We start from the raw sequence: 12,514 nt of genomic DNA, 5'->3' as shown, positions 1-12,514 counted from the left end.
AAGAAAAACTTCTATTAAGATTCTAAATAATTTTATTTTATAGTATTCTTTATGAACATTAAAGTAATAAAACATAATAGTTTTACAATAATATTGAGTTTATTTAAATTTAACGAAAATAAATTAATAATTTCTTTTCTTTTTTTTTATTGAGTCTAATAGAATATAAATTAGAAAAAATGTGTTGAGTTTATAAATAAAAGTTATGATAAGAAAAAAAAATGTATACAATTGTAATAAGCCCTACATATGAATATATTGGTATAAAATTAATTAATACCTTTTGAAATATCTTTCATTAATTTTTTTTTTAAACATAACAAAAATATATAAAATAATAATTGACATAAGCAGAATTAATGAAAATTAAAATATTTTTTTTAGCAGCAAAAAAAATATAGAAAATTTTACATTTACAAAAAACAAGAGATCACTATTGCATTTTAAAATAAACCTTAAATTTCACCTATATAAATATTATTTAAAGAACGATATATTTTTAAATATATGCAAAATATATTTGTGTTCTATTAATTAAAACCAAAAATACTATATTTTATAATTTAGTTGAGACCCTATGCTATTTACTTTAATTTAAAAAAGAAGAAAGTGAATTATATATTTTGAAGTCATTTTTACATTTTTATTTCTATTAAGAGTTGGGAATTGATTTAATTATAATTATATACTTAAATACAAGTTATTTTTCTTTTTTTATTATATCTATCTTGCGAAAAAGGAATTTATATAATTCATGTACGCACAAAAATTAAAAAAAAATTTGAGGATAATATCGTTTGTGCAAAAAAATTATTTTAATAAATCATAATAAGAAAATTTTTTACTTTAATAATCATAGTTAAATAAAAATAAAAGTTATTTATGATTTTTTCTTTTTTTTTTTTTTTTTTTTTTTATATATATATTATTAGAATATTAGATAATCTCCTAAAAAATTAAAATATAACAAAAAGTTAAAGCTAATTTTTGTTATATATTTTCTATTGTATGTCTTCTTATATCTTTGTATAACTCATAGTATTTTATAACATATTCATATAATTTTTATTAAAAGATAAAAATGTATATAGTATATTTTTTATAAAGCAAAAACAATATTATTATTTTATTCCTCATTTTTTTTTTAAATTCTTCTATTTTAAATAATATAATTTTCTTTTCTTTTACTTGCCTCAATTATTTTATAGTAAAATTGTGTGCATATATTTAAAAATAAAATAAAAATTTTATGATGTTTTTTGCATAAATATACATCTTAAAAACTTTAACAATTAAAACTTTTGAATTTTATTAGCTTTTTTATTCATGCTTATTTTTTTATGATAATTATTTCAATATATTTTATTAATTATAACTTAATGTTAAATCCTTTATTTTGATAAATATAAAAAATTTCATAATATTTTTTAATATGTATTATTATGAAATTATGACATATATTATTTATATATAATAAAATTAGTTTAATTATCTTAAATATATATATATATATATATATTTATATATATATATATATATATACATATATATATGTGTAAAGTGCACTTTAAATATGCATAGATATATAAAAAAAAATTAACTTCATATATGAAAAATGGATATAGCAAATATAAATTTTGAGAATGGATGGAAAATAATAAAAGAAGAAGCAATTGAAAAAATAGAAAAATATTTAGAAAATGATAATATTGAAAAAAATAAAAATTTATTTAGTGCAACCGAATATACTAGATTATATACAGTTGTATATAATATGTGTGCAAAAAAAAATCCTTTTTGCTACTCTAAAGAAGTATATAGAAAATATGGAGAAAGTTTATCCTTATATGCTGTTAATAAAATTAAACCTTTGTTAAAAAACGAAAACAATTTAATAAAAACAAAAATTCTAATAAATGCTTGGATTAAATATTCTTTTTATACAAATTGGATGAATAAATTTTTACGATATCTTGATCGTTATTATGTGGAATATAATAGTTCATTATGCCTAAGCGCCTATACAAAAAATATTTTCAAAATTACATTGTTTAATGATTTAAGAGACGGAATTAAAGATATCGTTTACGAAATTTATGATAATTTAAGAATGGATGAAAAAAAGGATGAAAAAAAACTATTTTGTGATTTAGTTCATTTATATAAAGAGTTAGATAAGGAAAGCAATGAAAAGATGTATGAACATGATATAGAGAAAAAAGTTATGGAAAATGTAGATAATTATTATAAAAAAGAAGGAGATAGTTGGGTAAATACATTAAGTTTTGATGATTATATTATATCAATTGAAAATTCTGTTGAAAAAGAATATGATAAAAATAAATCATTAAATTTAAATGAAGAAACTTGTGAAAAAATTACTAATATTATAGTGAAACTTTTAATATTTGATAAATTAGATATATTATTGAAAAGTAAACAAAATATATATGATTTATTAAAAAATAATAATTTACGATGTCTTAGAAGAACATATCTTTTATTTTCATATTTTCCTCAAGCTATTGAAGGATTGAAAAAAATTATAGGAGAATATGTTAAAGCAGAAGGTAACAATTTAAAAGAAAAATATATTAAGATTTCAAAAAATTTTAGTTACCAAAAAAATAATGAAAACGAAGGAAATTTTCTTTATGAATCTAATACCAATAGCAATATTACAGAACAAAAAGACGAAAATGTCTTATGTGAATATATAGATGAATTGATAAAATTGCATAATCATTATGATAATGTTTTTAAGTTATCCTTTTTTAATATATCAAATAATACAATAGATCAGAATTTTAAAGAATGTTTAAAAGATTATTTCGAAAGCTTTGTTGAATATGAGGATGAGAATTTTAGCACTGTAAAGCTGTTAGTTTTATATTCAGATAATGTATTAAAAAAGGATGTAAACTTAAAAGATAATGATAATTTTAAAATTGATTCAAATGATGAAAATAAAGAGAATAAAATTCGAAATGAAATTATTATTGAAAATCATTGTAGTGACAAAGATAATAAGGAAGAAAACACAATTCTGATGAAAAAAATGTCTGATATTGTAGAAATATTTAATTATACAAGTAATAAGGAAACTTTTTTTGAATATTATAGGGTTTATTTAGCAAACAGATTAATTAATAATATATATATCTCATTAGATATTGAAAAAAAATTTATTGAAAATTTATATTACTTGTGTGGTTCACAATATACTTCAAAGTTAGGTGGTATGATTCAGGATATGATAAATAACAGAAATATGAATAAAAAATTTTATGATTATGTTGATAAAAAATATTCTATGAATTTAAATGAGTTAAATACAAATGATTTACAAGATTTTTTTTCTGTAAAAATATTAAATAAAGGATATTGGCCTACTTTAGAAAAAACATCCATAAAATTAAATAATGACTTTAATAAATATATTGAATTATTTGAAGAATATTATAAATCTGACCATAAAAACAGAAAACTAGAATGGATATATGATTTAAGTGAAGTAATATTGGAATATTTTTTTAATAACACTATGTATTATTTATATTGTAACGTTGTAAATGCCCAAATTCTTTTATTATTTAACAAGTATACATTTATAAATTTTAACATTGTAAAAAGAGAATTGAATTTAGATTTGAAATCTTTTACAAATAACATGTATTCATGTTTTTACAACTTTAAAATTATATCTACCAATGACAATGTAGTTAATTGGAGTTCATCTGATTTTTATATAAATAAAGACTTTTCTTATCATCATAAAAAGGTGTTTATAAAAAAAACAACTACATTATTATCAAAAGAACATGAAAAAACTAAAGAAGATAGAACAATGGCAATAGAAGCAGCAATTGTTCGTGTAATGAAAGTTCACAAGAAACTTTTTTACGATCAAATTTTCGATTATGTAAAAAGATCATTATCTAGTTTTTCTCCTACCAATCAAGTAATATAAAAGTTTATATATATATATATATATATATATATATATATATATAGTAAATATTTATATAAAAAATATTTTATTTAAAAAATTGTTTTTTCTTTTTTTTCTAAAAATATAAAAGCAACATTTTATGTATAGATGTTTGATTTTATAAATTCAATTGTAATACATATATTTTTTTCATTTTTATACATTTCATTTTTAATTATAATCTTACTATTTATATTAATGTTTGATTTTCTATTTTAGATTATTGAAAAGAAGATAGACTTATTGGTTGAAAGAGAATACATTCAAAAAGAAGAAAACAGTCAGGTTTATTTATATATACCATAGAATATTAAAAAAAAAAAAAAAAAAAAAAGTGAGTTAATAAATCAATCATTACTTGGCATAACAAATGAACTATGTTAAAGTAAATTTATAAAATTTCATAACATCTTTAAAATAGTAAATTGAAGAAAAAAGTAATTTTCTTACATTCCTTTTTTATTAAAATTTATAGAATGTTGTATATTTTTGTTTAATATACTTATATATGTGTATAGGTTAATCTTTATAAGAAAATTATGAATCTTAAGTTTTATGGTATATTTTTACTTAATTTTTTTTTTTTTTTATATTTTGATATACATAAAATTTTTTATATTCTTATTATAAATGATTTATTTTTACTGTTTTTAAAAATATTATATTTAAATATATTTGCATATTATTTTAAAGAAATATGTTACTTTATCCTTTTTATTTTTATTTAATCATTTTATTTTTTCCCTTTTATTTTTCAATTTACACTATTTCAAAATAATTTTTTTTTTTTTTTTTTGTGTTTGAAAATTATATAATTTTTTGTAATTTTTGTTAACTATATTTTAATTGAATTAAGGAAATTAGAATTAAGGAAATTAATGTATATAACATATATAATATTTTAATATATGCAATAAAAAAAAAGAAAATCATTTGAAAATAAAAATTTTTCTTTTTAAAATATTTAAGAAAAGATAAATAAAAAAAAAATATTCTAAATTATGAAGGATATGATAAAATAAATTATTAGACAGATATATAATTATGTAAAATATAATAAATGCAATGATATAAAAAAATAAAACGAAAATAAATAAAATAAAAATAAATAAAATAAAAAGAATATAAATAAAATAAAATAAAATAATAAGAATATAAATAAAATAAAATAGTTAAATTTTTTCATTAGTAGAACAAGTTGAATATAATTTCCATTTTTAATAATAGTATGTAAAAAGTATAAGAATATTTGAACAAAAATTTACAAAAAAAGCATTTTAAAAATGATAATAAAATTTCAAAAAAAAAAAAAATAAAATAAAATAAAAAATAATATTTTTAATATATTTTTTTTTTTATCGGTTAGCATTATTTAAGTATTCAAAAATAAAAAAAAGAATTCCGTTTTGTAGGCAATTTCTCAATAAATGCATATTAATACCAGTATAATAAGATTTTATCCCTTCGTATTTAAAAATACTAATTAATACTTTAAGAAAACCGTAATTTTTCATTTGAACTTGTTGTCTCATTTTTATAGTGTACAGAGGATAAGTAAAAATAATAGCAACATATTTTGAAAAGACACCAAACAAAAAAGGTAGGAATTTATTTATGACATTTGATGAAGTATTTATATTATTATCTCTAAGTAGGTTCTTTATATAATCTGAGTTAAAATAATGTGTTAAATATTCATATATATAAAACTGAATAGCAACATGTGGTGTTAACAATATTGATGCTAAAAACCCTTTATAAAATGAAGATAATTTTTCTTTTTTATATATTTCATAAACAAATTGAAAATAATTTTTATATCTATAAACGGCCGTTACAGCATTTTTATTTTCTTCCCTTTTAAAAATATGCAATATTTTATTATTAGAAATGGGATTTTTTGAATATAAAATATATCTTTTATAAAACTTTTTACGAAAATGAGACATTATATTTCTTGTTACTTCTTTCCTTTCTAAAATTGACAGGGTATAATATTTATATAATAAATAATTATGTATCATTTTCCTTTTTACATCTCCATTTAAGAAAGGGTTTTTTACATTTTTATAAGAAAGATAATTGTATTTTTTTCTAGTTGTATTTTTTTTATATATAAAGTTATTTTTATAAGATTCTAACATTTTGTTATTTAATGAAAATTTTTTATAATTTATATTTTTTTTTCTATATTTTCTATCATACATAAAAAGTTTTAAAATGTTTGATAATTTATAAGAAATTATTTTTTTTCTTGGTATAAATGCGCTGTAATGTTTACTTAGTAATCTACTTTTATAATTTAAAAATTTGTAATTTAAATTTATTGTGCTTTCTATTTTAGTTTTAACTAGCCATACTGGATGAAGAAAAAACACACTAATAATTGAACTAATACTACTAGTAATAATATAATAATTTACATTTTTTTTATCTTTTGCCTCATTAAACTTATTTAATGTATCATTATTTTCATTTGTTTGCATTTTTCCTTCTAAATTAGTATTCATAAAGTTCTCATTTTTCCTTATATCATTAATTTTCATAAAATTATAATTTTTAGATATATCACTTTTTTTTTTATACTTTTCTATATCTACTTCTGATGAATCAGGTGAAAATGTAGTATGAGAACATTTAGACTTATTTGATTCGCTATTACTTAAATTACGTAATATATAATTTTCACTTTTATTTTTGTAATTTATTTTGTTTATTTTCTCAAAAAAATAATAATTTAAAGTATCATATATGAATCTAAATATTCCATGAGATATTGCTGTGGTAATTAAACTAGCTACTAAACCACGATATACACTTTCTAATTTTTCATTTTTTAATATATAAAATAAATTATATTTATTATTATAATAATAAGGATAAGAATTTTTATAAACTTTATATATTTGTTTTCTGGTTCTTATAGTATCTAATGGATGCAGCACACATAAAATTATAGTTGATGAAATCATAAAATTTAATGTTCTATTTTTTACTAAATTACTTTCATCATTTTTCGTGTTATTATTATTTAAAAAGTTACATTTTTCTTCGTCCCTTTTTATATCCTTTTTAAAATAACTAAAAACCTTTTTTAAAAAATTTTCATCTTCATTTTTTATGTCCATATTATTTTATTTAACATTTTCTTGTTTCTCTTCTTGAGAATATTTTTAACAAATCATAAGTAAAATACCTAAATATAAGAATAATTTTTATTTATTAATTTTTTTTTTTAGGTTAATATAATCTTATTTTATTGAGCTGTGTAACAAAAAAAATTTGCTGTTAAAGATCAAATTTCTTTTAGATGTATTTCTTTAATTACGTTATATTTTCAAGGAGAAAACGAAATAGTAAACTAATATAATAAAATATATATAAATAAAAAAAAAAAAAAATATATATAATGGTAAATGAAATAATTTTTAAAAAAAAAAATTAGAAAAAAAATTATAGATTTAAATTATTTAGTTTATAAATAAATTAGGTATTTATAATAAAAGAAAAAAATATTTAAAATAATGAACATATGTATAATTTTAACTATAATGCAAGTTCCCAAGAACGTTATCATTATTTCATATCTAATTGCTTTATATTAATTATTTAATTGATTAGAAAAAAAAAAAATAAATAAATTAATAAAATCTGAGATAATAAATAGGTTTTTTTTTTTTTTATTTCAGATTTAATGCACATACATAGGCATATATATATATATATACGTTTCAGTGAGATTAAATATGTTATTTCTTATATAAATATAAAATATTAAAATAATGCATACTTACATAAATGATATATATATTTTGTATTCATAAATTATATTTAAATTTCTTTCTTTTTTTTTTTTTTAAAGAAATATATTTTATATTTCATTTAATATAATTATTTTCATGGAAACTTTTTTTTTTTTTTTTTTTTTATATTTCATATTTCATTTAAATTAAAAATATAATTTTGTTTTAATATATATGTATATATATATAATTAGTATGATATTAAATAATTGTATTTCATTTTTTTTAATTGAAAAATGTCTATAAAAATTTTGTTCATTGCTTTAATTTGCATTAAAATAATTTTATTTAAAATTACTTATGAAGAACATATACCATATTCTAATAATGCATCTTTAATAGGTCACATAAATTTTATTATTCCTATATCAAATTTAATAAATAATTATATTCTTCTTTCAAGTTTTAATGGAAATGTAGCATTACTAAATTATAAAACAGGTTTAAATAAATGATTTTACATGATATATATATATATATATATATATATATATAAACTTTTTTAAATTATTATAATTATTTTCTTAACCATTATAACATTATTGTTATTGAAATCTATTAAAATGATTATGTATTCTTTTTTTTTCTTTTATAAAAAAAGTTCCATTTTTTTTTTTTTTTTTTTCTTCAAGGTAAACCACAATATGTAAAAACTCATAAAGAAGATGAAAAAATAAAAAAACTATATGGTAATGAAAAATATGCAATTGCATTAATTTATAAAAATAACTTAGAAAAAGATATAAACGGTATTTTCATAAATGATGAAAATATTTATTCTTATATTAATGTGTATAATATTGTAAATTCATATTTATTGAGCGTTTTTGAATATAAGAATGAAATAATAGAAGATTTTTTAATAAAAGATGAACAAATAGTTATTCTTTTTAATAATAGAATAGATATTGGTAATATAATTGATAATTCAATATATTCAATATATTTTAAAGAATTAAATTTGAATTCAATTTATTTAAAAGTAATTTTATTGGAAGATAATATTGTAACCTTATTCTATGTAGATAAGGATTTATATTGTTATATAATAAGTATTGATAAATTAAATAAGAATATTATCAATTTAAATAAGATTGAAGAACTAAGATTAAATAACAAAATTAATTATTACGTGAGTGTATATAATAAAAATGTAGTGATCATATATAATAAAAAATATTTATACTGGATAGAATTAACAAATGAAGAAAAAAAATATTATTATAATTATATGATTATAAATAATAATGATGAAGAGAATATATTTAAGAATGAAATAATAGAAAATAATAAATTTATAAAAGGAGATGAAATGGAACAATGGTATACTAGTAATTATATTGTTATTGATGTAGGGGAATATAAATTAATATATAATTATTTTGATAAAAAGATGAATTTTATAAAAAAGGTAACAAATGGTGAAATTGTAGGATACTATGTTAATAAATATAATAAAAAAGAAATGATATTCGCAAAAGATGAAAACAATAAAATAATTATTAAAAGTACAAATGAAATGGAAAATGAAAAAGCATTAAATATATTAAATAAAAGTAATAATATTTATTATAATGGAGAAATTATAGTAGGTATATATAACTCAGAAGAAGAGAAAAATTATTATTTTAGTGTATATAATGATTCATCATTCACTGTGTATAAAGAAAATAATGTTTTTTATTCAAGAGAAGAATCATTAGCATATATTGATCAATTATATTTTTACAATTTTCAACACTTAAGAAAAAATAGCATAAAACATTCGTATAATATTCAATTACAAATATTGAATGATTTAAAAAAATATATAAAAAATAAAATAACTTCATTTAATAAGCCCTTTATAGAAGAAATAGTTAAAAAAAAAGAAGATTCTTCTCTATTTCCTTTCAACTTTTTTTATTTATCAATTGAAGAAAAAATGAATTTATTAAATATTTGTAATAAAAAAAAATTAAAAAGTGATGTCTTAATTAATTCTAAAAAGGAAACAAACATTTATGATAAAAAAAATACTGACTATAAATTTACCATGATGAATAGTATGCTTGAGGATTCTTTTACAAGATTTTCTCTTCATCATAGTAGTAAATATGCTGGAAGTTCTGTTATTCTTGTATCCACTTGTAATAATATAATTTTTGCTTTTCATTTATTTACTGGTTTGATTTTATATAAAATTGATGGAAATAAATTTCAAGGAAGAGGAATGTTTTCATTAAAAAAACATTTATGTTCCTTTAGTATGAGTAAGAATAATTGGTCAGAAATTGAAAATGGTAAAAAATTAATATTTATAAATAATAATAATAATAATAATGACAGTAATATTATTTTAAATTCAAAGAATGAATTACATGTATTTAAAAAATTTTCAAAAGAGTCAGTGATAACTATTTTTAAAAGTGATAAGAGTTCATATATTTTAATATTTGATATATTATATGGGGATATTATATTTGAAAAAAAAATAGATTCTTTTTTAATTCAGAATTATTTTGTTCTTAAAAAAAGTTCTTCCATTATAGCTATTGATAATTTATTAAATATTAAAATTGTAAATGTTTTCAATAATGAGATAGATGAAGATATAAATGAAAAACACCTTTTTTTTTATAATATAAATATATCACAAAATTATATAGAAGGGTATAGATTAATTAATTCAAGCCAAAAAAAAAATGATCAAAATAAATTAAGTTTAATAAAAACCTATTCAATAAATATAAATGATGAGAAACTTGAACTTTTCGCAAAATCAATAACAAAAAAAAATATTTTTTTCCCCATTAAAATAAATAAAGATGCTTCTATTTCTTATAAATATATTAATGATAATATAATATCATATATTACAAGAATTAAAAGTAAAGAAAATATTATTTACACCTTATATGTAGTTGATGGTATTAGTGGTAGTCTTATATACTCAAAAATATTAGATAAATATAGCAAGCCCCCTTTTCATGTGGTTATAAATGAAAATTATGTTATTTTAAATTATTTTAATGAGAATTTAAATAAATATATATTTCATATTATTGAAATATTATTAGATAAAAGTGATCCAGGATTTCTAAGTATAATAACGTCTAAAAAAGAAAAATTTGTTGATTTATTTGATGAACAAAAAATTGTAATTAATGAAAAAAATTATATAATAGATCATAATGTAAAATCATTTAATTTTACTGAAACAAAAAGAGGAATTACCAATAAACATTTATTACTTTTACTAGATACTAACAAAATTTCTTCACTTAATATAACAGATGATCAAATTAAAAATCATTATAAGTATTTTAACCAATTTATTACTCATACGGATATTTTATATAATGCAAAAGGATTTATAGCTAATGAAAGTTTATTAGAATCAACTACATTATTATTTTCTTGGGGAAACTATCTTTATTTTACATATTATCAACCAAATGGGTCATTTGATACCATTGAAAACTTTAATTTTCTCTTATTATTATTTTTAATTATTTTAGTTTTCATAGGTACATACCTTTCATATGTTAAAAGAGTAAACAAAAAGTTATATATAGAGTGGAGCTAATATAATATATTTGAAATGAATAAAAAAAAAAAAAGATGTTTAACATTAGTATTTATATACATATAAATATTATTAAAAATAATTTCTTTGAATTCTAAAAAAAATAAACTAATTTTTTTTTAATTTTTTTCTAAATAAATAATTTTTTTTTTTTTTTTTTATATATATACTCATTTTTTGTTGATTTTATGTTTTATTTAAAAAAAAAATAAATACCAATTAAAAAACTATTTTTAATTAAAATTATAAACCTTATATTTAATCTTTTAAAAAAGATATTTATTCTGATTTAAAGTATTATATATGAATTTATATAAATTTTATTAAAAAAAAAGGAACTTAACAAAAAATTAAAAAAAAAAAGTTAATTAGTTTTGTAATTATTTAATACTTATTTTTAAAAAACATAAAAATTATATATATATACATGTGAACTATAAATTCATTTTTTTTTTTTATTTATTAATATAAAAAACACTAAGAAAATTACAAAATTATACGCTAAGAAAAGGTGATAATATTTAATATGCCCATATATATATAAATTTCCTTTTTTTTAATATTTTCATAAATTTAACTTAGATTATTATTTTAAATTAAAATACTTATTATAAAAAAAGATGAAAAATTTTTCTTTAATTCAATTACATGAAGAAATATAAAATATATTCTTTCTCTCAAAACATTTTACTAAATATACATTTCTAATGGATTAATAATTATATGATAAAAAAAGAAACTAATTATATACAAAATTATTAACAAGTGGTTATTATGTTTATTTTTTTAGAATTAAGCTATAAATATATTAAGAATAAAAAAGGAATTTTTATAAATAAATCATTATTCTATTTTTTAATTTTTAAAAAAAATAATATACATATTTTTAAGGAATATAAATTTTTAAAATTAAAAATAACTCTTTTTTTTATTTCACTTTTATATAGTAAAATAAAAAATAAAATGTAAATTTCTCATTATATATATTAAAGAAGAGAATTATATAAATAATATTTTTTTTTTAATTTTCTTAAAGCTAATTTAAGAAGNATTGAATTATCTAAAAATAATTCAAAATATTGTGTAAAATATTTTTATAATGTTTTTTATAAATAATAAAGGTAAAAAAAAAAAAAAAAAAAAAAAAAAAAA

At 16.5% G+C, this 12,514-nt stretch overlaps 3 protein-coding genes across 3 annotated transcripts; 2 read left to right on the top strand and 1 right to left on the bottom strand.

Annotated features, from left to right (window-relative positions):
* Positions 1 to 1,615: 1,615 nt before the first annotated feature.
* PGAL8A_00525100 (cullin-like protein, putative) lies at positions 1,616 to 4,297 on the top strand (the record flags this gene model as incomplete). Its single annotated transcript, XM_028674089.1, has 2 exons — positions 1,616 to 3,961; positions 4,211 to 4,297. 2 exons carry the CDS (start codon positions 1,616 to 1,618, stop codon positions 4,295 to 4,297), a joined length of 2,433 nt encoding a protein of 810 aa, XP_028530476.1.
* A 1,049-nt stretch (positions 4,298 to 5,346) lies between these two features.
* Positions 5,347 to 7,119, bottom strand: PGAL8A_00525000 (mitochondrial carrier protein, putative; the record flags this gene model as incomplete). The annotated part of the gene is made up of 1 exon (XM_028674086.1): positions 5,347 to 7,119. One exon carries the CDS (start codon positions 7,117 to 7,119, stop codon positions 5,347 to 5,349), a length of 1,773 nt encoding a protein of 590 aa, XP_028530475.1.
* A 911-nt stretch (positions 7,120 to 8,030) lies between these two features.
* EMC1 (ER membrane protein complex subunit 1, putative) lies at positions 8,031 to 11,362 on the top strand (the record flags this gene model as incomplete). Its single annotated transcript, XM_028674085.1, has 2 exons — positions 8,031 to 8,235; positions 8,427 to 11,362. 2 exons carry the CDS (start codon positions 8,031 to 8,033, stop codon positions 11,360 to 11,362), a joined length of 3,141 nt encoding a protein of 1,046 aa, XP_028530474.1.
* Positions 11,363 to 12,514: the final 1,152 nt, after the last annotated feature.

The sequence above is a fragment of the Plasmodium gallinaceum genome (genome assembly GCF_900005855.1).
Source record: "Plasmodium gallinaceum strain 8A genome assembly, contig: PGAL8A_v1_152, whole genome shotgun sequence".
Classification (NCBI taxonomy): Eukaryota; Apicomplexa; class Aconoidasida; order Haemosporida; family Plasmodiidae; genus Plasmodium; species Plasmodium gallinaceum.
Note: the sequence above shows the minus strand (reverse complement) of the source record. Positions and strands in the feature narration are given on the sequence as shown.